The sequence below is a fragment of the Solanum stenotomum genome, chromosome 9, assembly GCF_019186545.1.
Source record: "Solanum stenotomum isolate F172 chromosome 9, ASM1918654v1, whole genome shotgun sequence".
NCBI classification, from domain to species: domain Eukaryota; kingdom Viridiplantae; phylum Streptophyta; class Magnoliopsida; order Solanales; family Solanaceae; genus Solanum; species Solanum stenotomum.
The window spans coordinates 7,098,100-7,125,236 of NC_064290.1; the positions used below are offsets into that span (position 1 = coordinate 7,098,100).

Below are 27,137 nucleotides of genomic sequence, written 5' to 3' on the forward strand. Positions count from 1 at the left end.
TCCCCAGACCCCACCTAGTGGGATTTCACTGGGTTGTTGTTGTTGTTGTTGTTGTTGTATCATTCAAAGAAAACATTTTCATCTTACTGGTCTTCTCATCCCTTGAAGTTTTTGTGATTGGTATCTAGGTGATCGTTGGCATGTTGCAACACACACAATGAAAATTTTAGATGGGACTTTTTCTTTCCCTTAAACACGAGTAAATACAGCATGTGCGGATGTTAAGATGCTGATTTAATTCAAATCCATGTCACCTTTCCAGGAGAATGACATGATAAGTGAAAATGTATCACATTTACTTTAAAATATAAAAGGTCGAAACAGATGGGTGTTACTGGAAAATTATGAAATCGAAGGATATCTAACAATGTTATAGGGAAGCGAAAGTTGGGTTGCTAAGGTCCAATATATCCACAATCTGAGTGTTGTAGAAATGCGCTTTACAAAATGAACACATCTGACAGAGAGGGCAAGTAGCACGTGCAGAGGATAAAATTAGAAAAGGTCGACTGAGAATGTTTAGTATGTCATACATAGACACCCAAATGTACGTTTGCAGGTGAAACAATATGTAAATTTAAGCGTCAGAAGAGAACAAGGTAAACCTAAAACCACATGTAAGAAAGTTATCCCTATATTTTCTCGAAATCAATGCAAACTTAGCTAAGAATAGAAGAAAATGAATCAAATCATGCGTATAGTCTATACGTGATACCAACTAGTCAGGATCATATTGATGTTATATTTACTTAATTAGGTGTTTGCCAAGAGCCTAGTAGTTTTGTTAGAGATATATATCAACGTAGGGTCAATGTGAGACGGACAGTCCTCTAGTATTAGATAATCCAAAAATTGTTCTTTAAGATAAAATATTTAGTACTAGAGTGAAATGGACCAAAATGGAATTTCAAAAAGGATCCATACAACAAACATGGAGGGGGGGGGGGGGGGNGGGGGGGGAGAGAGAGAGATATACCCTCCTCGAGAGCATCATAAACTTCTTCTGTTGTCACATTTAAGGCTTCGAGGAGAATAGCTAGATTTTGTGATCTCTTAGGAACAATAATCTGAATGTACTGTGAGGTTTGATCAAAGGATGAGGAAACTTTTCTTCGATCATCTTTCCCTTGGTCTCCTGGTATATATCCAAACAAGGAATCCATCATCTCCTCATTAAACCTGTATTAAAATTCAGCAATCAGAATGGCAAAAACAGAAACAGTTAAACTCTCACAGGAGCAAAGTGAATAGCAAGATCAGTGTGAAGCCTACTGGAACGAGCCTGCTTTTATTTCAAGCCAAACCATAGAGTGGTCAGGGTTAGCAAGAACCTTGTCCCAAAAGAATGGTTTTAATTTTGTTTTAGGAAGCATCAGATTCACCCAATGAGCCACTTCCCCTGGTCTCAGAAGAACGTCCTCTCTGATGTGCTCCAAGAGGTAAAGGCTTTGGAAAATTACCAGGTTTTGGTGGATTAGGAGGGCGAACTTTTGGAGGTGGAGGTGGGCTCGGAGCTGATGGTTTAGGAGGAGGAGGTGGTGGAGGTGGAGGTGCAAATTTTCCTGGAGGAAGCGGTAATGGTGCATGAACATTTGCATTCATCTCAGGTTTTTGACAGTTCCGCATCTGCTTCGGAAAACTAATGAGGATCAGCATCATTTACAGCAGATGCACACTTGACATTTAGAGAATAACCTGACAATACAAATCATACGAATTACTGAAATGTAATGTAAAAGAATGATACGATGAGATTAATTAACCATCATGATAAATAGCAGCAAATAGACACCTGCATTCAGATTCAGAGGCGGTTTCCCATCCCTTTGCCCATCGTTTGGAGCTATTTCTTCCCTTTTATTCTTAACACAGAATATCAACAGAGCTAAAAAGGCAATTCCTGCAACGGAACATCGAGTTACAGCAGCACTTAAATAATTTTGATGCTCTTGATTAGTTCCTTGAGAATTAGGACCATTTTGTGGTTTATCTGGAGGATTAACAGGCAAAGGCTTAGAAATTGGATGCTGGTTAGAAAAGAATTATTTATGTATTAAAAGTAGCGTAAATTATACATTGCATAGTAGCAATGTATGAAGTGCGTAAACATATAAACTTTTTCAATTGAAGATGACAAAAAGATGTTCTAATTATTATTTCAGAAATTTTGTTTATGCGGTATATGTTTCTTATTTTTCCACCTCAACCTACAAACATGAGACCTCAAAGAATGTTGATAAATATATTGGTTATAAATATTATTCTAGCATCAAATATCTGGAACACATGATAGAAGATAGTTTTACATCAAATTCCCTGCTTGCCATTTTGATGAATAAATTCCAAATAAGCAATAAGAAAAGTAGATAAACTGAAATGAATTATCTTGTCTCATTTGGATCCCTGTCCAAATCTGTGTGAACAAGAGGTTCAAAAAATATATTATTTGCAAAATAATCAATTGCCAATGCATTTACTAAGTGTCTAGGACCAATGCTTTGAAACTCGAACATAATGATCTGTCACTTGAACAAAGCCTGGGAGCCAGAAATAAAGTCAATATATTGCCAACGTTTGAAATTCTTCACCTTTACACAGTAAACAAAGCAGGAGGACATCAATGAAATACTAGCAATTTTTGAAATTTCTTCAAATTTACATAGATGGCAGAAGGCAATTTTCCAACATCAATCGGCAGAAATAACTGATGTCCTTAGAAATGCCATACACCAATCCTAATACTAACAAATTCATAGTTACAGAAATAAAGAATGAGTAGACAATTACAACCCAAAAAACATGAAAGTAGATAATGAAACATACGAAATATAATAAATATCATAAAGGCAGATGTAGTAAGGGTTGCAAACCTGGGCGGTGCAGAACTTGGTTTTGGAAGATATGGCACTAAAAGATTGTACCAAGTTGAGTGTCCAACAGAGAAACTAGGAAATAAAATGGATTAGAAACAGATGAATTAGCAATCATGCATCTTGACCAGAAAAAGAAGTTGAAACTAGATAGAAGAATAGAAAGCTGCAACTACACAAATCTGGTCTACCATCAGACAAAGGTGATTACAAACATTGAGAGGTCATGATTTAACTCCGTGGATGGTAGACCATGCAATAACTACTATGGCATCTATACCATAGCAATTCTTCCTACCGCTAGCACTAGGGCTCTAAGAGAGCATTGAAGCAAAATGTCTATTCCCTCTGTCTTGAAGTGCATGTGTTCGCTAACTGGGGCATAGGAAGCACACCTTAGGCCCATACAGTCGTTAAATACATACTTCTGTAGACTATTATTCAAGCCATATTAGCTCCAAAGAACTCCGATACCTACACATCAAAACAGCAAAGTTATAACTCATCAGCTCTCTTTGCCTAGTTTCACGGAAACTGATTTATACTTGATAGACATACCTAAACAGACAGCTATGGGCTTGGGCTCTCATCTTCTGAACTAGAATCGTGCATCTGTCTCTCCTGGATTGCAGGAAATAGTTGTTTGCATATGTCTGGCAAAGACTCGGGACAAGATTCTTGGAAAGGAGATGTTATCTAGGAGTCTTAACTGGTATTTTTGTTGAGTTTCTCACCACAGTACATGCCTTGTCCAACATAATCAAGAAATCACTAACGACTGAAAAGAGATGCAAGCCTTCGTCCTTCTCTGAATTTCCATGGAAGTAATCTCCTGTGCTCTTAACCAAAGACATCATATTTTTCTATTCTTCTAGTATTCAAGTAATCTCCTGTTCTGTATGTTGGATAAAATTTGTGAGTGTATCACAGAACTTACTTTCATCCTTCAAACTTCTCATATCAGTGTCCAGAAACTCTTTAGTTTTCACTAGTGAGTGACTAAGCTTCATGACAGCTGCACTTTAAGTTCTCGCCATCAATAAGTGAAGCTTTTCTTACATTCTCAAGCTCGTTGCTTAAACCTGAAACCACCTGAAGACCAAGGCTACAGTGATAATCTGCCGACTCTTGAGCAAGATCCTCTACAAGATCTTCTGTCTGCACACTGCTTGTGCTTTAAGTAACTATAACTTCCTGTTGCTTGTCAATTGGGTCATCCAAGTCTCTTAAAATTGTAAAAGATGATCCCCAGTTTATCTTTGTTAGAATGTGAGTCGTGTCAGCTTGGTAAGCACACTCATGCCTCTTTCCCAAAACGCGTCAATAATAGGGTCACCTCTATGTTTGAAATTGTTCATTGAGACATATGGGGTCCAAGTCATGTCAGTTCTTCCTTAGGCTTTCATTGTTTTGTTACTTTTATAAATGACTATTCTCGGTGCACATGGTAATTTTTAATGAAAAGTATATTTGAGCTATTCTCTATTTTTCAGAAATTTCATGCTGAAATTCCCTAATCAATTTAGTATTTCCATTAAGAAGTTAATCGGTGATAATGTCCAAAGAATACTTCTCTACTTCTCTCTCTTCTTTTATGTCATCCTAAGGAATATTGCACTTGTCTTCTTGTGCACATACTCCTCAACAAAATGGAGTTGCTGAATGAAAGAACAGACATCTAATTGAAACAGCTCAAACCAAAAATGTGTTTCCCCTTCCACCACGTGTGTTTGGTTGCACCTGTTTTGTTCATAACCTTACCCCCCTTGCTGACTTGGGCCTGATTTTTTCATGGGCCAAGCATGTGAATTTTTTTTTTGATTTTTTTCGATAGCGATAAGATTCAATCTCAAGACATTTGCCTGCTCTGAAACCATATTAAAGTGTGTGACCATCTCATCTAAAAGCTTAAGCTGTTAGAAAGAACACACTTTTATTATTTAATTATATTTTCAACGGAAACAATTTAGATATCTATTCTGGGTCTACAGGAAGAGAAAGAGAGCCAAATAAGGAAATCTGAAACGAAAAGAATCCTAGAACAGTTCCATGCGATAAAAATGTAGTTCAGGATAGAATGATTGTCACAGACTATTATGCAGCAGTAAATTACATTTTAAAGATGCTCAACATGTTCATTAGATAAAAGCTGTCAAAGAATTGATATGAAAACAAATTTATGATCTTATAAAACTAGACGATCCTTTTAGACACAAGTAAATTGGAAAACGTCAGAACTTATTACATCTAACAGAGTGCAGGTAGCACAAATAGAAGATAAAAGTTAGATAGCTTCCCCATGTATTAAGACCTCCAAAATGCACTGGTTTATAGGTTTATCAACACGATAACTAAGATTTTAAAGAGGCGAACTAAGTCGCACAGAGAAAAAAGTTTTCCATCACTGAATTCTTTTAAAATCCATGTAGACTTGGTTAAAAACAGAAAAGAATCAAACCAAGAGATCTGCATGACTTATGCCAAACAGTTGAGATTAAAATAGTCAGTAGATACCATAGAGAGATTGTGGGAGATTTAGGAAACCCCTAATTTGTCTTTTAAGACCCAATTATACAGTTTAGGAATGTAATGGACCTGAATAAAACGAATGGATATAATAATTGACCTCAATGGTTTCAGAATTGAAATATAGTTGATTGAATGATGATAAGTGCAAGTGTGTAGGCATGCGCTGCAGAAATCCTCACTAGGAAAGAATAGAGAATAAGCCGTTAAAGGAAACACCTAAGAAGCAGGTAAGCAGGTAACAACATTGCATCTATGTCAAAGGAAATATCTCGAGGAAACTGTAACTAACCCACCACCCCCTCCTCCCCAAATTAAATAACTGGTATGATAAGCTGGCATGAACAACAATTGCAAACTAAGTGAATCAACACAAACTGCAAAAACTGAGAAAGATCACATTTAAATATATTTCCATCTGGAATAGGAAATGACATATTACAAAGGATGAACCAGAACGTCTCCAGACATTCCACTTCAGCTGTTCCTAATAAGCTTGCTACATATAAAAGAAGCAAAACAGCGGATATCATTCAAACAAGTTCACTAGTAAAATTAAATAAGCAATAAAATGTATGAATCAACCGGATAAACTAAATCTACCTCGCGGACTAAACATAAACACATCAACGAAAGAAGAAATTGTCTTGAGAAACAAGACTACATGAAACAAATCTAAAACTCCACCGAAACAGTATCAGAACTTGTAGCATTGAATAGAACATGATCCATCAGCATCTAGTTACCTCTCATTGCATCAACCACCAATTTGTAATGCTCCGCAATCAAATCTAAGCGCTTCACCATCAAGGCAGCTTCGTCGTCCTCCAGTTTCTTCCACTTCTCCTCCAGCACTTTAGCCGTGTCAGTAGCAATCAAACTCATCTTCTCCTTCAAAAAACTAGTTCCATTCGGATACATTGTAGACATGCCAGCCATACTTTCAAATGATGCAGCCAAACGTGGATATTTCGACTGGAAATCTTGTTGATCACCCTTAACTATATCCTCCTTAACCACCTCTTTCACAACAACCTGTTTCTCTTCTTCCTTATGTTTCTGTAGAAGTGGTTGCCCCATCGAAACCAGCAGCAAAGAGGCGGCAAGACCTAGAAAGAGAAAGGGAGGAAGAAGCCTGAGATTGCAGAAGAAGTCGTATCAATAAATAGAAAATTTTCATAAAATTACTTACCATATTCTTAGATTATGTATATTTTGAATATAAATGTCTATTCCATAATTTTTATTGGTCATTAATGAGATTATTAATTATTATATTTTGAACATTGAAGTAAGGATATCATCCGGTCACGCTGGGACAATCTGATTCATAAAAATGTGGTCACACAGTACTCGGGCTAACCGTAGCTAATGTTAAGGGGTGGGAATTGGGCACGGGGAAAGAATGTCTGGCTCAGAACCATACCTTTGTTAGTGTAGTTAACGGGCTAAATGGGCCAGATCGGATTTACAGATTGGATTTCGTGTTCTTTTAATTTCTAATAATAGCATTAACATTTACATTTAACAGAACCAGTTGTTGCCAAATTTTAAAACTGAGACGCTGCTTAAAAAATAAAATAAAATATATATATATATATATATATACACACAAATAACATATACAAAATATACATAAATATTCAAATAAAATCATTTTGATATGTCTAAATATGTTTAAATAATATTTGCTAACATTGAAGTGTGACCATCTCATCTAAAAGCTTAAGTTGTAAGACAGAGCACACTTCTATTATTTAATTATATTCTCACAATCATTCTATACCTTTAAAATCAGTTCTCTTTGCACCTAAATGTCGACATAATCTTATTTCCATTAACAAATTAACAAAAAAACTGAAATGTGTTGTAACCTTCTTTGATGATTCTATTCTTGTGCAGGATCGGAGTACAGGACAGGTGATTGGAAAAGGACATGAGTCACAAGGATTGTACCTGCGCTCTATCCCAACACCATATGTTGATTTTACTTCTGCCATAGTCAATTGGGTCATCCAAATCTCTTGAAATTGCAAAAATGGTTCCCACTTTATCAAGTTTATATTTGTTAGAATATGAGTCGTGTTAGCTTGATAAGCTCACTCATGCCTCTTTCCCAAAACGCGTCATATAAGGTCCAAGTTGAGTCAGTTCTTCCTTAGGCTTTCATTATTTTGTTACTTCTATTGATGACTATTCTCGATGCACGTGGTTATTTTTAATGAAAAGTAGATCTAAGCTATTCTCTATCTTTCAGAAATTTTATGCTGAAATTCACAATCAATTTCGTATTTCCATTAAGAAGTTCATCAGTGATAATGTCCGAGAATACTTCTTTACTACTCTCTCTTATTTTATGTCATCTCAAGGCAAATTGCACTTGTCTTCTTGTGCACATACTCCTAAACAAAATGGAGTTGCTGAGCGAAAGAACAAACATCTAATTGAAACAGCTTGAACATACTCATTCACAATTATGTCCCTTCATGTTTTTGGGTCGATGCCGTTATTAGTGCTTGTTACTTAATCAATTGCATGCCTTCATCTGTTTTGCAGTACCAGAGTCCTCACTCAATCCTCTATCTGGACCAAAAGTTTGTTTGCCCTTTCTCCACATGTGAATGGTTGCACCTATTTTGTTCATAACCATACCTCCGGAAAAGATAAACTTCAGCACAAGGCCTTCAAAATGTGTCTTTCTTGGGTATTCTCGTCTACAAAAAGGATACAAATGCTTTGATCCCTCTACCAATAAGTACTTGATTTCTGCAGTTAATACTTTTTTCGAGACGTCTTCGTATTTTTCTCCTAATATAGAAAATAAGAACCATTACAGTCCTTCATATTCCAACTATTCCAATCCAGCTCCAACTCTTAAGGACTATCCCAACGACCTCAACCTCTTTCTGAACCTGCTAATCCAATTGGTATTTCTAACTCTGATACATGTGCACAAAGCAATCTTGGTGACTCATTACCCACTCCAACAATGTTTTCTGCTTAGAGAGGCACACTTTTATTACTTAATTAAATTCTCAACACACCCCCTCACGTGAGGGCAGCGGGACTTATTTTTTCATGGGACAAGCACGTAAAAATTCTTTTTGATTTTTTGGGTGGCCGTGAGATTCGATCTCAGGACCTACGCCTGCTCCGGTACCATATTGAAATATGTCACCATCTCATCTAAAAGTTTAAGTTGTTAGAGAGAGAACACTTTTATCATTTAATGATATTCTCAACAAAAGTAATTTAGATATCTATTCCAAGTCTACCAGGAAAAAGGTATGACAGAGAGAGAGAGAGAGCCAAATAAGGAAGGCTGAAACGGTTCCATGCAATAAAAACATAGTTCAGGATAGAATGATTATGTAACAGACTATTATAAGGTAGTAAATTGCATTTCTAAGATGCTCAACATGTTCATAAGATAAAAGTTGTCAAAGAATTGACATTAAAACAGATTTATGATCTTATAAAACTGACCCTATTAGACACAAGTAAATTGGAAAATGTCGGAACTAATTATCTACCAGACTGCAGGTTGCACAAATATAAGAGCCCGTTTGGATTGACTTCAAAAAAGTAACTTTTTAAAGTGCTGGAACTTATTTTTAAAATAAGTAGTTATGTGTTTGGATAAAAGTGCTGCAGTTGAAAAAAAAGTTGTTGATGTGTTTGGCAAATAAGTGCTGGTAAACACTTTTTTTTTATCAAAATGTCTAAAATACCCTTTAAGCTGTTAACATGATAAAAAGTTGATTAATTTAAGGTTTTTATACTTAAAAAAAAAATTAAAACAAAATTAATTTATATTTTACATCCATAAGTAATAATATTTTTCTATCATTCACATATTTCTTTACCACCTTATAAGAGGAATATAAATTCATATTTCAGAAATAATAATAATAATAATAAAATAATAATAATAATAATAATAATAGTAATAATAATAATAATAATAATAATACTAATAATAGTAATAGTAGTAATAATAATAATAATAATAATAATAATAATAATAATAATAATAATAATAATAATTCAATATGGGCAATTTGGAAATTGTATAAAAGAATTAAGGGCAAAAAGGTAATATACTTGGTCAACACAAAAGTGCTTTTAAGTTAAAAAAAAAAAAAGCTCCCCTCCCCTAGCTTTTAGCTTTTGGCTTAAAATAAGTCATTTTTGACTTAAAATAAGTCACTTTGATAATTGCCAAACACTCTAATAAGTCAAAAACTGGCTTTTAAGCTAGTTTGACCAGCTTAAAAGCCCATCCAAACAGGCTCTAAGATAAAGTTAGATGGCTTCCTCATGTGTTAAGGACCTCAAAAATGCACTGGTTTATAGGTTTGACAACACAATAACTAAGATTGTTAAGAGGTGAACTAAGTCACACGGAGAAAAAAGTTTTCAATCCCTGAAGTCTTTTGAAATCTATGTAGACTTGGTTAAAAACAGAACACAATCAAACCAAGAGATCTGCACGAGTTATGCCAAACAGTTGAGACTAAACTAGTCAGTAGATACCATAGAGAGATGTGTGGGAGATTTAGGAAACCCCTAATTTGTCTTTTAAGACCTAATTATTCAGAATAGGAATGAAATGGACCTGAACGAAACAAATCAATATTGAGAATTCATATAATAACTGACTCAATGGTTTCAGAATTGAAATATCGTTTAATTGAATGATGATAAATGCAAGTGTGTAGACATGCACACACATAAAAGGTGTATATGTGTGCGCATTCATGTGCTGCAGAATATCTTCACTAGGAAAGAATAGAGAATAAACAGTTAAAGGAATGTATAGTTGGCAAACCACCAAGCAGAGAATCAACATATAAAAACTGAGGCCAAAGAAGAATAACAAAAAAAATTCACCCTTAACTGCAACCATCAAATTATAAGAAACCCGATATTTTACACTTTACCTCTAAGGTTGCGAAGGACTCTTTAATGGATGAAACTTCTTCCTGAAGAGAACACATGAGCAGCAATGCTTCCATCCGTTATGCAAATGGAATTGCAACCATGGACTTAAGAAAACGTTCAGCAGGACCAAGCTGAGAAATGTCTCCAAATCATCTGAGTTTTAGTTCTTCATCCGTTGGTGGTGCCATCTTTAAGAGAGTTCGTATCAGTTCACGAGGCAGCTCATTACCTGATAAGACATAAGTAATTAGAGTTAAGCTTCAGAAACCTTGATGAAAATAATACATAATTATAACAGCATGAAATTTTCAATATTTAAGTTGAAGTACCAATTGATGTCAAACTTTTCACGACTTAATATTAAATAGAAGATAAGATTGATTCTGTGTGGCAAGGTACATGAAAATGAGGGAATTTTTGTCATCGTGCAACGATAATGTTTTCCTTGGGATTGGTTAGAACATCTGCTAAAAAGCAGAGAATCAAATAAGTAGCAGACCAAATGTAAATGATTAAACTAATAGTGTAGTTTTCCGATTAACTACATGCTTTACAAACTTGCCATGTTTTATTTTCCAATCTGAACTAGGACTTTCTTTTCAATGTATCCAGTTGTAACTAAATAAGCATATGATATCATTTAAGAATACATTTATTCTTACTGGTCTTCTCATCCCTTAAAGTTTTTGTGATTGCTATCTAGGTGATCGTTGGTAAGTTGCAACACACATAATGAAAATTTTAGATGGGACTTTTTCTTGCCCTTAAACAAAAGAGTAAATACAGCATGTGCGGATGCTAAGATGCCGATTTAATTCAAAATCCATGCTAACTTTTCCAGGAGAATGTCATGATAAATGAAAATGTATCACATTTACTTAAAATATAAAAGGTTAAAACAGAGAGGTGTTACTAGAAAATTACGCAGATCGGGAATATCTAACAATGTTATATGGAAGCAAATGTCGGGTTGCTAAGGTCCAACATATCCACAATCTGAGCGTTGTAGAAATGCGATTGTACAAAATCTAACAAGATTAAAATAAACACATCTGACAGAGAGGATAAAATCAGGAAAGGTTCTTAGGATGCTTTAGCATTTCATACATAGACTCCCAAATGTACCATTTACAGGTAAAAAAAAAAAGATAAATTCAGGCGCCAAATGAGAATGAGGTAAGCCTAAAACCATATGTAGGGAAGTTACCCTACATTTTCTAAGAATCAATGTGGAGATAGCTAAGAATAGAACAAAATGAAGCAAATGATTTGTATAGGTGATACCAACTAGTTGGCATTATGCTAAGTTATTGATCTTATATTTACTCAGGTTAGGTGTTTGCCAAGAGCCTATTAGTTTTGTTAAGAGGCATATATATCAACGTAGGGATCAATGTGAGATGGGCAGTCCTCTTGTATTAGATAATCCAAAAACTGTCCTTTAAGATAAAATATATAGTACTGGAATGAAATGGACCAAATCGAATGGAATTTCAAAAAGGATTCATACAGGCAGGCTACAGCCACCATGGTGGGGGGAGAAGAGGGGTGGGGGGTGGGGGGAGATTTACCTTCTTCGAGAGCATCATAAACTTCTTCTGTTGTCACATTTGAGGCTTTGAGAAGAATTGCTAGATTTTGTGATTTCTTATGATCAATAATCTGAATACACTGTGATGTTTGGTCAAAGAATGAGGAAGCTTTTCTTCGATCATCTTTCCCTTGGTCTCCTGGTATGTATCCAAACAAAGAATCCATCATCTCCTCATTAAACCTGTAATACAATTCAGCAATCAGAATGGTAAAAACAGAAACAGTTAAACTCTCACAGGAGCAAAGTGAATAGCAAGATAAGTGCGAAGCAGAAGCTTACTGGAACGAGCCGGCTTTTATTTCATGCGAAACCATAGAGTGGTCAGGGTTAGCAAGAAACTTGTCTCAAAAGAGTGGTTTTAATTTTTTTTTAGGAGCATCAGATTCACCCAATGAGTCACTTCCCCCGGCCTCAGAAGAACGTCGTCTCTGATGTGCTCCATATGAAGATTCAGATGAGAAGGTCAAAAAGATAATTGTATTAAATCTGGCAGCAAGCCTTTAAATACAAAAAATATACAGCTAACTGGACCTAAAGTGCAGGCCACTAGCTGCACATTATCTACAAATAACTGAAGCTAACAACTACCTATTCCTAAATATGCTCCAACCATCAGGAGACTTAGTCAACCTATAATAACAACTAGTAACAACAGATAAAAATAAAAATAGTTAATACACCCCCTCAAGTTAGGCAAGGTGCAACAATGGCTAACTTGGAACGACACCTAGTAAAGGCTGATTTAGGCAGTGGCTTGGTGAAGGTATCAACAAGTTGATCACAAGCATGAGTATGAGTAACATGAACTCGATGAGCTCGAACCTGGTCACGAACATATGGAAAATCTACAGCAACGTGTTTCATATGGGTATGGAACACCGGACATAGTCATAGTAGATTGTTGATGTCTTCGAGATGGTGACATGTAATTCATGAAGTAAGTTTCGCACCCACGTGATCTCTGCAAGTGCATTGGCGACTGATTCGTACTCTGCCTAAGTAGACGAGCGAGCCACTGCACGTTGCTTTCTTGATGACCAACTAACTGGATTTGGTCCAAAGAAAAGTATGTAACCTGATGTAGAGATTCTGTCATTCGGATCGCCAGCCCAGTCAGCATCAACATACGTATACAAATTGGAGTCAGAGCTCCGAACGATGTGAAGTCCCGAACTTGCAATTCCATGGAGATACCGTAGTACTCTTTTAACTGCTTTCCAGGAGTACGCATAAACTGCGACAATTTATTGGCAGCATAAGATATGTCAGGCCGAGTGAGGGACAAATACTGCAATTTTCCAAGGGTGCGCCTATAGCGCGTAGCATCCATAGGTGGCGAGCCATCAGCTACTCAAAGTTGTACACTGGAACACATGGGAGTGGAAACACCTTTACAATTGTCCATGTCCAGTTCAGGAAGAACTTCCAGTATGTATTTTTATTGAGAAAGAATGAGGCCATCTGGTACTTGCTTAACATCAACACCCAAGAAGTAGTTTAGATATCCAAGATCCTTCAATGAAAATCTTTTTGCCAAGAAATTGATGACGAATTTAGTCACTTGTGGACGGTCTCCAGTGATTATGATGTCATCAACGTAGACAAGCACATAAATGGTTACATCCAGATGCTTCCATACAAATAAAGAGGTGTCAGATTCTGTTCTGACAAAGTGCATTTTCAGCAGATGTTCACGCAGAGAATTATACCAAGCTCGGTGGGCTTGTTTGAGGCCATAGATAGCCTTCTTCAGTTTGCAGACATGAGTTGGAAATTAGGGATTAATAAAGCCTCGGGGTTGAGACATAAAAACTTCTTCATCCAATTTTCCGTGTAGGAAAGCATTATTGACATCAAGTTGAATCTTTTTGACCTTCTCATCAGAATCTTCATATGGTATCAGAGCAACATAAGCTCCACCGAGTTAGATCCATCTCATTCTTTTAAAGGTTTCTCATCTATGGCTCCAGTCAGTTCTGCAGTTTCTGCCACTACTCATGTGGTGGAATTTAATCCCATTGCACAGTTACCTCTCAAGATACAAGGTAACCTCAATTTTTCAACATGGAAAGCACAACTTGTGATGCTACTAAATGGGCATCAACTCATAGGATATCTTGATGGAACCACAAGAGCTCCATCACCTACTAGTACCCAAAATAATCTTACTGTACCAAATCCCAATTATTAGATTTGGTTCTCTCAAGATTAATTGATCCAACAAGCAATGATGGCGTCGGTCGATCCTACTATTGCACCAACTGTTGCCGCAGCACCATCTGCTAACAAAGTGTGGGAATTCCTTCACACAGCTTACGCCAACAAAAGTCATACTCGCATCTTAGCTTGCGAGATCGATTGCAAAATACCAAGAAGACTTCTAAAACCATTGCAGAATACTTGCAGGAGGTTCATTCTCGCTCTGATACCATATGAAGATTCAGATGAGAAGGTCAAAAAGATAATAGTATTAAATCTGGAAGCAAGCCTTTAAATACAAAATATACAACTAATTGGACCTAAAGTGCAGACCACTATCTACAACTAACTGAAGCTAACAACTACCAATTCCTAAATATGCTCCAACCATCAGGATACTATAACAACTAGTAAAAACGGATAAATAAAGATAGTTAATACTCCAAGAGGTAAAGGAGTACAAATTACCAGGTTTTGGTGGATTAAGAGGGCGAACTTTTGGAAGTGGAGGTGGGCTCAGTGCAGGTGGTATAGGAGGAGGAGGTGGAGGAGCAGATTTCCTAGAGGAAGCGGTAATGGTGCATGAGCATTTGCACTCATCTCAGGTTTTGACAGTTCCGCATTTTATGAGGATCAGCATCATTTTACAGCAAATGCACTCTTGACATTTAGAGAAGAACCTGACAATACAAATCATAAAAATTACTGAAATGTACTGAAAAAGAATGATACAATAAGATTAATAAGCCATCATGATAAATAACAGCAAATAGACACCTGCATTCAAATTCAGTGACAGTTTCCCATCCCTTTGCCAATCATTTGGAGCTATTTCTTTCCTTTTATTCTTAACCACAGAATATCAACAGAGGTAAAAAAGGCAATTCCTGCAACAGAACATCCAGCCACTGCAGAAATTAAATAATTTTGATGCTCCTGATTATTTCCTGGAGAATTAGGACCATTTTGTGGTTTATCTGGAGGATTAACAGGCAAAGGTTTAGAAGAATTGGTATGAGTTCAAAGTTTTGGAGGCTTTGCAAGAGGTTTTAGAACTGGAGAAGGAGGTTGCACAGCTAGAGGAGAGCTAGTGGGCACTTCAATAGAAGGAACTGGAGCATAAACTAGTGATACAGTTGAAGCACCTGGAGATGGAGCGAGGGTGAGAACTGCTTTAGGACCTGGAGAGGGAGAGGAAGCGGGAGACTGAACAGTTGCGGGGATTGGAGATGGAGCGAGGGGTGGAACTGGAGCACGTTTTTTGGGCAAAAGTGGTTTCTTTCTTTTTCTCAGAGCCTGTTATTTCGGCAAAAATGGATTCTTTCTCTTTCTTAGGTACCTCCTGGGAACGCTTGACAATTGTGAAAAAAGCTCTTCGTACTTGCTAAACCAAGTACTGGATGCATAGTCACTTTCAGAAACATGAATTGGAACATTTTTCCTTCTTAAGCACTGCAATAAAATCTGCTTCTCTCGGGGAGGCAAATCTTCAATATCCTTTTGTAAGGTTCTTTTTCTCAACAAAGCTATATCCTGTTTTAAGTAACTATAACGAAATTGCTAATACTCATTGGAAAATAGTAATTAGGTATCAGCAAACAAATGCATAGACATGCCAATAACAACCATAGTTGACATACAAATTAGGCAACTCATATCTAAACACAATTTATGGATGCACATTTCATTCATCTCCATATGCTCCGATGCCCAATTTTAGTATTATCATTTAAGTTATATTCAAAACACGTAAAAAATTATAAATTTGTTCATTTAGAATAATTTTAGAATGCAAACTTCAAAGTTGAAGTTACATATTATTGAAGTACATTCATTTTCATCTGAATTTGAATCATATGAATAAACTGAACATTTTTGCTAAACTTTAGTCATACATAATTTAGGCACCACATACCTAAAATTATTCAGAAATAGATAAACTTTAGTTATATATTATTGAGATGTCCTCCGAGAAACATCTTTCAGAGCTAAAATTGTTCCATAAGATGGAACTATGGTGCATAATGAAAGTATTGAAGTGTGTGATCATCTCATTTAAAAGCTTAAGTTGTTAGAGAACACACTCTTAATATTTAATTATATTCTCAAAATCATCCCATACCTTTAAAGTCAGTCTTTTTTGCACCTGAATGTCCATATAATCTTATTTCCATTAGCAAATAAACAAAAAAACTAAATGTGTTGTAACGTTCTTTGATGATTATGTTCTTGTGCAGGATCGGAGTATGGGAGAGGTGATTGGAGAACGACATGAGTCATATGGATTGTAATTGCTCTCTATCCCAACACCGCATGTTGCTTTTACTTCCGTTGATTCTCCTGTATTGCTCCATAGTCAAATTGGTCATCCAAGTCTCCTAAAATTGCAAAAGATGGTTGGAGTTTATCTAGTTTATCTTTGTTAGTATGTGAGTCGTGTCTGCTTGGTAAGCACACTCATGCCTCTTTCCTAAAACGCGTTGATAACAAGGCCACCTCTATGTTTGAAATCGTTCATTCAAATTATGGGGTCCAAATCGTGTTAGTTTTTCCTAAGGCTTTTATTCTTTTGTTACTTTTATTGATGATTATGCTCAGTGCACGTGGTTATTATTAATGAAAAGTAGATTTGAACTATTCTCTATCTATCGGAAATTCAATGCTGAAATTCGCAATCAATTTGGTATTTCCATTAAGAAGTTAATCAATGATAATGCCCGAGAATACTTCTCTACTTCTCTCTCTTCTTTATTGTCATCCCATGACAAATGCAATTGTCTTCTTGTGCACAAACTCCTCAACAAAATAGAGTTGCTAAGCAAAAGAACAGACATCTAATTGAAACAGCCCGAACAATGCTCATTCACACTCATGTCTTTTTACGTTTTTGGGGTGATGTCATAATAACTGCTTGTTATTTAATCAATCGCATGCCTTCATCTATTTTGGAGTACCAAAGTCCTCACTCAGTGCTCTATCCAGACCAAAATTTGTTTCCCGTTCCTCCACATTTGTTTGGTTGCACCTGTTTCGTTCATAACTTTACCCCCGAAAAAGATAAACAAAGCACAAGGCCTTTAAATATGTCTTTCTCAGGTATTCTCGTCTACAAAAAGATACCAAATGCTTTGATCCCTCTACCAATAAGTACTTGATCTCTGCATATGTTACTTTTTTCGAGACTTCTCCATATTTTTCTCCTGATACGGAAAATGAAAAGGTCATAGAAGTCCTTCCAATTCCAACAAAGCACACTTTTATTATTTAATTATATTTTTAACAAGCCCACTCACGTGAGGGCGAGCCTGATTTTTTCATGGGCCAAGCACGTGGAACTTCTTTTTTATTTTCCTGGTGGCGGTGAGATTCAATCTCAGGACCTCGGTATGCTCTGATACTGAATTTAAGTGTGTGACCATCTCATCTAAAAGCCTAATTTGTTAGAGAAAGCACTTTTATTATTTAATTATATTCTCAACAGAAACAATTTAGATATCTAATCTGAGTCTACCAGAGAAAGAGCCAAATCAGGAGGGCTGAAACAAAAGGAATCCTAGAACGGCTCCATGAAATAAAAACATAGTTCAAGATGGAATGATTGTATAACAAACTATTATACGACAGTAAATTGCATTTCTAAGATGCTCAACATGTTCATAAGATAAAGTTTCAAAGAACTGATATTAAAACAGATTTATGATCTTATAAAATTGACGACTCTTTTAGACACAAGTAAATTAGAAAATGTCAGAACTTATTACATCTAACAGAGTACAGGTAGCACATATAGAAGAAAAAGTTAGATGGCCTCCCCATGTGTTAAGACCTCCAAAATGCACTGGTTTGTAGGTTTGACAACAAGATAACTAAGATTTTAGAGGTGCACTAAGTCACACGGAGAAAAATGGTTTCCATCCTTAAGTCCTTCGAAATTCATGTAGACTTGGTTAAAAACAGAACACAATCAAACCAAAAAATCTGCATGAGTTATGCCAAACAGTTGAGATTAAACTAGACAGTAGAAACCATAGAGAGATGTGTGGGAGATTTAGGAAACCCCTAATTTTCTTTTAAGACCTAATCATTCAGTATAGGAATGCAATGGACCTCAACAAAATGAATGGATATTGAGAATTCATATAATAACTGACCTCAATGGTTTCAGAATTGAAATAATAGTTGATTGAGTAATGATAAATGCAAGTGTGTAGACATGCACACACATATAAAAGGTGTATGTGTGTGTGCATTCATGCGCTGCAGAATATCTTCACTAGGAAAGAATAGAGAATCAGCAGTTAAAGGAAACACCTAAGAAGCAGTGCTTGTAAGAAAATTTTCTTATCATAATTTAAGTTCTTTTAGATTTATAGCTGGACTTAAAACCACTAGGATTGGAGAACTGTCTAGACAGGAAACAACATTGCACACTATACCAAAGGAAATATCTAGAGGAAACTGTAACTAACCCACCCCCTCCCCAAATCAACTGGTATGATAAGCTGGCATGAACAACAATTGAGAACAAAGTGAATCAACACAAGCTGCAAAAACTGAGAATGATCGCATTTAAATATATTTCCATCTGGAATAGGAAATGACTTATTACAAAGGATGAACCAGAACGCCTCCAGACATTCCACTTCAGCTGTTCCTAAGCTTGCTTCCACTATACATGGCATTATATGATAGGAATGTGTAGGCATTTCATTGCAACCCCTTTTAAGAGCCAATCACTCCATACCACACTAACATATATAAGAAGAGACACAACGGATATCATCCAAACCAGTTCACTAGTAAAACTAAATAAGCAATAAAATGTATTAATCAACCTGAAAAACTAAATCTACCTCGCGGACTAAACATAAGTACATCAACGCGAGAAGAAATTGTCTTGAGAAACAAGATTATATGAAACAAAATCCAAAACTCCACCAAAACAGTATCAGAACTTGTAGCATCGAATAGAAACATGATCCATCAGCATCTAGTTACCTCTCATTGCATCAACCACCAATCCGTAATGCTCCGCAATCAAATCTAAGCGCTTCACCATCAAGGCAGCTTCATCATCCTCCAGTTTCTTCCACTTCTCCTCCAGCAGTTTAGCCTTGTCAGGAGCAATCAAACTCATCTTCTCCTTCAAAAAACTTGTTCCATTCGGGTACATTGTAAACATGCCAGACATACTTTCAAATGATGCAGCCAAACGTGGATATTCGGACTGGAAATCTTGTGGATCACCCTTAACTATATCCTCCTTAACCACCTCTTTTACAGCAACCTGATTCTCTTCTTCCGTATGTTTCTCAGCATCCTTGGGTTTGCTAACTTTAGCACTTCTCTTAAGTTCAGAACTCTTCTTAGCCTCAACAGTCTTTTTAGCTTTGCCATTAGTGCTATTGGTAACAATTTCCTTAACTCCATCACTAGTTTCAGGGGCACCCCAAATTCTCTTTGAATGCTCAAAAACTAAAAAATCCTGACCCTTCATGAAAACTGGTTCCTCACCACCTTTCGCATTAGTCAAAAATTTCTTCTTTAACCTCTTTAGCTTTTCACTGAGTTGACTCTTTGAAACCTCAACCAGCAACTTCCCTCTAATGAATTCATGAAAAGCTGACATATCCGCATTAGGTTCCATACCTTTTACCGTCTTGTATTCAGCAACACCTTTGAGCAGAGCAAGCTGGTCGTCATCGTTCCATAGACTGCGAGGAGTAGCAGCTGATTTTTTATCCTCTTCTTCTGCAGTCTTGGGCTTCTTCCTCCCTTTTTCTTTCTGGGCCTCTTGCGGCCTCTTTCCTGCTGGTTTCGATGGGGAAGAAGCTTTGGCAGAAACAATCGGCTTAATGGTGAAATTTGATACAGAAGGGGAAGGCGGGGAATGACCCGATTTCGCTTCCAATTCAGAACCTGACCCATTCTCGCTGCCAGACTCAGAAGAAAATTGGGGTTTCTGAGAGGTTTGGACTGGTTTCTTAGTGATGGGTCTCTTCACAACTGGAGGGACTATCGTAGGTTCTTCATCCTCTTCAGTTTCTTCCCCCGAATGCTGTTCTTCTTCTTCCTGGGATTCCTCCACCTCTTCTTGTTCTTCAGAGGACGATGCAGAAGGAGGCTGGTCTACTAAGCGGGATTTGGTTTTGGGGGCCATTGTTTCTGCAAGCAAGAAGGGAGAGCTATTCGGCTGTCAGCGGTGTCAATGGTGAGTGTTGAAGCAAAGACAAAAAGATGAAAGCTCTGTGTAGGGTTTTTATATGCCTTCTATATATATATATATATGTATATATATTAACTTATAAACATGAACTCCTTTAATTTATTATAATATTTCTAATTTAAGTTGTGACTATTTTGATGAGTTGTGACTTTTTTCAAAGAATTGTGACCGTTCAAATAGTTGTGACTTTTCCAAATAGTTATGACTTATTCAATAAGTTGTTACTTTTCAAAAGGATTGTGAATTTTTGGAAAGGTCATAACTTTTCAGATAAGATACAAAAAATACTTGTTCATACTATCCTTTGTTGACTATAAATAGAGGGGTTTCCTCTCATTTTCCAACCACAATTTTTTTTATTCTTGTACTCTTCTTCTTCTTGCATTTTAAAAAAATTCGTGTGATTTATTGTTGTTGAGTGAGTTCAAAATTTCACGAAATATGAGGTACCACTATTCTGATGAAGTAAATTGTTCTATCCTAAGAGGGTATATTCATTAACCTCAAGTACTTAATGAAAATAATTTTGATGATATAATAATTATTTTTTTGCTTAATATATACATTAGTATGTAACGTTGATGTAGTCTAAATTTATTTGTTTTTGTTAACAATTTCTCTTGTGATGTAGATATCTGCTTATGAATATCTTTTTCAAAAATTAATAAACTTCTCAAGAGTTAGAGAATTGTCACGATTTATTTTTTGATGCTCAATACAAAAGAATAATTTTATTTTTCAATGCTACTTATGTGATTTAGATTGTCAGGAAGTTTGCTTCAAAATATTTATTACTATATAAACATTGCCCTTTTGTTTAATTGATTTACTATTTCTTAATATTTAAGTATTTTCGACGAAAAAAAGTTTATATGAGTTGTAATAACGCCAATTGAAATTTTTATTAGTTTAATTTTTATTGTAATCTAAATTCATTTGTTTTTGTTAACATTTTCTCTTGTGATGTAGATGTATGCTTCTGAATATCTTTTTCCAAAATTATTAAACTTCTCATGATTTAGAGAATTGTCATAGTTTGTTTTTTTGATGCCCAAGACAAAAGAATGACTTTATTTATCAATGTTACTTCTGTGATTTAGATTGTCAAGAAGTTTGCTTCAAAATAGTTATTACTATATAAACATTGCCTTTTTGTTTTACTGATTTATTATTTCTTAATATTTCAGTATTTTCAACGAAGAAAAGTTCATATGACTTGTAATAACGCCAGTTGCAGCTTGTATTAGTTTAATTTTTATTATAGTATAAATTCATTTATTTTTGTTAACAATTTCTCTTGTGATGTAGATATATGTTTCTGAATATCTTTTCCCAAAATTATTAAACTTCTCAAGAGTTAGAGAATTGTCACGATTTATTTTTTTGATGCTCAAGACAAAAGAATGACTTTATTTATCAATGTTTCTTATGTGATTTCGATTGTCAGGAAGTTTGCTTCAAAATAGTTATTACTATGTAAACATTGCCCTTTTGTTTTACTAATTTACTATTTCTTAATATTTCGGTATTTTCGACGAAGAAAAATTCATATGACTTCTAATAACGCCAGTGGAAGTCTATATTAGTTCAATTTTTATTATTTATTTAATAGCTAATTTTTATGTGAGATATATATATATATATATATATATATATATATATATATATATATATATATTTGTGTAGGTATTTATATATGTCACGAATGTATTATCAAGTTAACAAGATCTTCTAACTTCAAAATATATTATTTTAAAATTTTCCGATACTTTTTTTAAATAAAAAAAAAAACTCACAACAAATGTGAAAATATGTGAATATATATGAATCATTAAAAATTTATCATTGTCAAAATAAATTTATATTTAGTAATATGGAATAAGCATTTTCATTTTGTCCCTACAGTAAATTAAAATCTAATACCTATAAAAAAATGATTGTAACATTAATTAAAAATCCTATTTATTTATGTAAGTATAAAATTTATTAGAAACTCATGTATTTCACATTAATTCTTTAGTTATAACATTATAAACTCTCTTAATTATTACAAATTATTGCAAATGTTATTCACACTCTCTTATACTCTTTAGTTATAATATTAAGAATTCTCATAATTATTACATTAATTATTTCTATCGTTCATCTTTCCTTATATTTACTTTTGACCAATAATTTTTCAAATTATTATATTGTCCCTGTTTGTGATAACACGGTGTTATTATTTTTCCTTAGACGAATCATGCTTAGTTGAATAAATTGAAAATTGTTTACAAGTATATGGACTATATCTTTGTTGGGTTTAAGATAAACAAGCGATTATATATATGATTTCACAGATAGAATATATTCTTTAATTTTATTTTTTAGTTTTTTCGGTAAAAAAAAAGGAAACCTTTCTCAGTTAACTATGGACAGTCAGATAACTATCTTTGATTTATGTACAGAGTCAATCGACAAGTCAAATAAGAGATCCACCCAAAGAACGTCATCTATTATGTTATAGCTTATAAAATTAAAAATAATATACAAAAATAGTTCTAAAAAATAGAATGTAGTTGTTCTCCTCATGTTCATATGACATCTAAACAAATTAAGTGGAATACACGTGCAAACAGATCTGGTAAGATGACAAGAAAAATACACAACAAATATCATTTATAAGGTAATATTAGTGAGATACAACTAATTACATGATTGTACCTCATAAAATTGAAATAAATATATATATTATTGCATTTAACTAATAAAATTTTACATTGACCATCTTGATAGGTTCATGTGAATAAGAGATATATATGATAATCCATATTGAATATTCACAAAAGAATCTACAATATTATTTTGTGCAAAACTTATTATTCAAATCTTCACTTAAATATTTTGAATTGATAATCACGTGCAACGCACGTGTCGAAAAACTAGTTTATACAAAAAAACCAATGTCTTAACATATACTTACCATTATACGAATTGTATTTTTAACACATTAATGTTGAGTATATGTTATTTGTAGAAAAAAAAACTTACATCCGTTCACTTTTAGTTGTCAGTTATAAAAATAGATTTTCACTTTTAATTATTTTCTAAATGAGTGTGCCAAACACAAGTAAAAGTGAACCGATGGACTAATATTCCTTCTTCATTATTTATTTAATCGTTTTGTTGTAATGTTTCTGTGTTTTTTTTTCTATTTTTATTATTTATATGTAAATAAAAATATAAGTATTGCAGTCAAGTAAAAATGAATGGAGGGAGTAATATCCCTTCTTCATTATATATTTAATCATTTTGTTGTAATGTTTCCGTGTTTTTTTCTTTCTATTTCACTACTTATATGTAAATAAAAGGGATAAAGGTTTGAAAAATATCCTAACTTTGGTCGGATTTGCTGTTGCGATACTAAACTTTCATGAGGACCTATTACCTCCCTAGACTATTTAATACCGTATTTTAAACATATATATTTGCCCATGTGGATATAAAAAGTAATGCAAAATTATAAATAGTAATGTGTCCACGTGGACACATATATACCTTTAAAATACACTATTAAATAGTTCAGGGGGTTAAACATACGGTATTAAATAGTCTAAGGAGGTAATAGGTCCTTATGAAAATTTAGTATCGCAACAGCAAATCCGACCAAAGTTGGGGTATTTTTCAGACCCTTATCCCTAAATAAAAATATAAGTAATGCAGTCAAGTTTAATAGTTTTTATATAGCTTGATAATATTGAGAATAAATATAGGAATATAAAAAAAACAAAATGGATAATTAAAAATTCAAATAAAAACATCTACCTAAGGTCAACAATTCTAAAAAAAAAATTAATTAAATGAATTTATTGTAATATCATACAATTTTTTTAAAAAATATATAAAAATATGAAAATTATTACTAATTTTGCATATAAATTTTTATTAGAAGAACAAACTTTTCTAGAGGAAAGACCACAGAAGTGCTTGAGCTCCCCTACCTTAATGTCATACATAAGGTACACTCAGTTTCTTTCCTTCCTATTTTTCTTTATTGTTTCCTTCCCGCAACCGCCCCATCCCGCCCCGTTTGCCATACCTACCGCTTATCCGTTTGGAGTTTTTATTCTTTAGAATTAATCTATGATCTTGTGCTTGATGCTTCGGGTGGTGTTTCAAGTTAAAAGTGTTAAAAATACAATTCGTACAATTGGATAATTACTTTCCCCATTTGGACATCTATTCCACATGAGTTTTATGTGGAATGGGAATGGTCGGAGGATGACTGAATAATCACTCCTTATTCATGATTCTTAATCGAAATAAATATTCTTTCAAAATGTGATTTGTCATTTTTAATCAAATCTATGTAAATTCGAAAAAAATTTATCAAGTACTGAATACAATGAGGAAACACCATAACCTGAGACAACCCCTCAGTTGAAAAGAGACCTATTAATCAAAAACCAATTAAAACCCCACATCAACCCCAATCTTCATCAGAGTCCGGAATAAAAAAATGGGTCAAGATCTAAATAGGAAGCGGAATCAGGTCATTCCATGTCTTCCTCTTCTGCATCAAACTTCACAGACAAGTCGAGTGTTCCTGCAAAAGTTTTTGCCCCATCCAAATGAGCAACAAAGAGGCCGCAAGAGACCTAGAAAGAGAGAGGGAGGAAGAAGCCCATGATTGCAAAAGAAGAGGAGAAAAAAATCATTTGCTATTCCTCGCAGTCTATGGAGCGATGACGACTAACTTGCTCTACTCAAAGGTATTGTTGAATACAAGGCGGTGAAAGATATGAAACATATTGTCAATATGTATGCTTTTCATGAATTCATAAGGGGGAAGTTGTTGTAGGTTGAAGTTTCAAAGAGTCAACATGGTGACAAGGTAATGAGGTTAAAGAAGAAATTTTTGACTTGTGTGAAAGATGGTAAAGAGCTAGTTTTCACGAAGGGTCGGGATCTTTTAGTTTTTAAGCATTCAAAGAGGATTTGGGGTGCCCTTGGAACTAGTAATGGAGTTAAGGAGATTGTTACCAATAGCATTAATGGCAAAGCTAAAAACATTGTTGAGGTTACGAAGAGTTTTGAACCTAAGAAAAGTGGTGAGGAACTCGAGATAGTCCCTCATGTTGAAAAGAGACCAATTACTCAAAAATTAGTTCAAACCCTATAGAACCCTAATTTTCTTCTGATTTCGAAAGCGAAGATGGGTCAGGATCCGAATCCGTATCCGAAGCGGAATTAGGTCATTCCATGCCTTCCTTTTCTTCCTCAGACTTCACAATTAAGCCGCGTGCTTTTACAAAAGTTGTAGCCCCATTGAAACCAACATCAAAGAGGTTGCAAGAGACTCATAAAGAGAAAGGGAAGAAGAAGCCCAAGATTGCAGAAGAAGACGTATCAATAAGTAGAAAATTTTATAAAATACTTACCATATTCTTAAATTATGTATATTTTGAATATGAATGTCTATTTCTTAAAAAAAAATTTGGTCATTTATGTATCACTTGAATGAGCTTATTAATTTATATAGTTTGAACATTGAAGTAATGATATCATTTGATCATGCTGGGGAAATCCGACTCATTAAAATGTGGTCACACAAAACTTGGGCTAACCCTAGTTAATATCAAGGCACTACTAAAAAACTGTGAATACCGATCTCAAAACTACCGACCTCCAATGGAAGTCGGTAATTTCTGACTTCCGATGGGTCTCGGGGAAAGGACGTTCGGTTTAGCCTCCTACCTTGATTAGTGTAGTTAACGGGCTAAATGGGCCGTATAGAGTTTATAGGTTGAATTTCATTCTCTTTTAATTTCTAATAATAGCATTAACATTTACATTTAATAGAACCAATTGTTGCCAAATTTTAAAAATAGTTGTAGCTAAAAATATATATATACAAATAACATATACAAGATATACATAAATACACAAATAAAATTATTTTGATATGTCTATATATTTTTAAATGATATTTGCTAATATTATTTTTCAAGTATTTGCATTATTTGTTATTGCAAATAAAATTATCTGGTATGTTAATATATGTTTAAGTTATGTATATTTGTTAACAAACCTTTTAAATTATTGTATTTTTTGTATTTTGGAAATGACATTGAATTTTGATGTGTCAATATATGTGAGTAATATTTGTTGATATTATTTATAAATTATTTTATTCGAACAAGACAAACAAATATTACTAAAAATAAATTCAATAACTCAATGAGACCTTTAATTTATGAATAGCTAAATTGTAAATTCCAATAGAAAACTGACAAAATTATAATATATTTTTTCTCAAATTTCTAAACTGAAATTAGGAAAAGGAGATTCAGTTTTACAAAACAACAAACTTGTTTAATGAAATTTTTGAAGTGGGGTTTGGAGAGAATAAAATGACATTCTTATCTCTACCTTGTAAAGGTAAAAAGAATGTTTCAGATATACCCCTAAACTAAATTAAACAAATCAAATATTTCAAAAAAATTATATGAAGAAACAAGTATTTACTTTCGCTAACTTGTCAATTCAGAGCTTAATTAACTATGTTGAATGTTGACTTATATGAGATTTGGAGAGTTTATAACTGTTGATTAAATCTTCAATTTTAAATCTACATATTTTAATTTTTTTCTTTTCAATTCCTCTATATAAATATATTAGGATAGATTGACAAATTTTTCATAGTCAATATCTTGGAGACATGGAGTTGATTGTATCAGTGGAACTACAAGTGATATTATTTTTTTAAGTTCTTCGTCTTCTCGTAGATTGTATGATA

The 27,137-nt window shown here is 34.3% G+C and overlaps 2 protein-coding genes across 8 annotated transcripts in view; both read right to left on the reverse strand.

Annotated features, from left to right (window-relative positions):
• LOC125877733 (STOREKEEPER protein-like) overlaps positions 1-20,376 on the reverse strand; it is a 41,036-nt gene extending 20,660 nt beyond the window's left edge. For 2 of the 7 annotated variants that reach the window (XM_049558965.1, XM_049558966.1), the window contains exon 1: positions 18,987-20,376. In XM_049558965.1, the coding sequence (XP_049414922.1) occupies positions 19,124-20,293 (1,170 nt within the window). In that variant the 5' untranslated portion in view covers positions 20,294-20,376 and the 3' untranslated portion in view covers positions 18,987-19,123. Of the gene's footprint in view, positions 1-6,068; positions 6,143-11,984; positions 12,115-14,601; positions 14,814-18,968 lie in introns of those variants that run through there. The other 5 variants (XM_049558963.1, XM_049558961.1, XM_049558959.1 and 2 more) reach the window with 4 other exon arrangements.
• The window catches only part of LOC125877732 (STOREKEEPER protein-like), a 58,548-nt gene that overhangs the window by 15,099 nt on the left and 16,312 nt on the right, over positions 1-27,137 (reverse strand). The gene's annotated exons all lie outside the window — the stretch shown is intronic.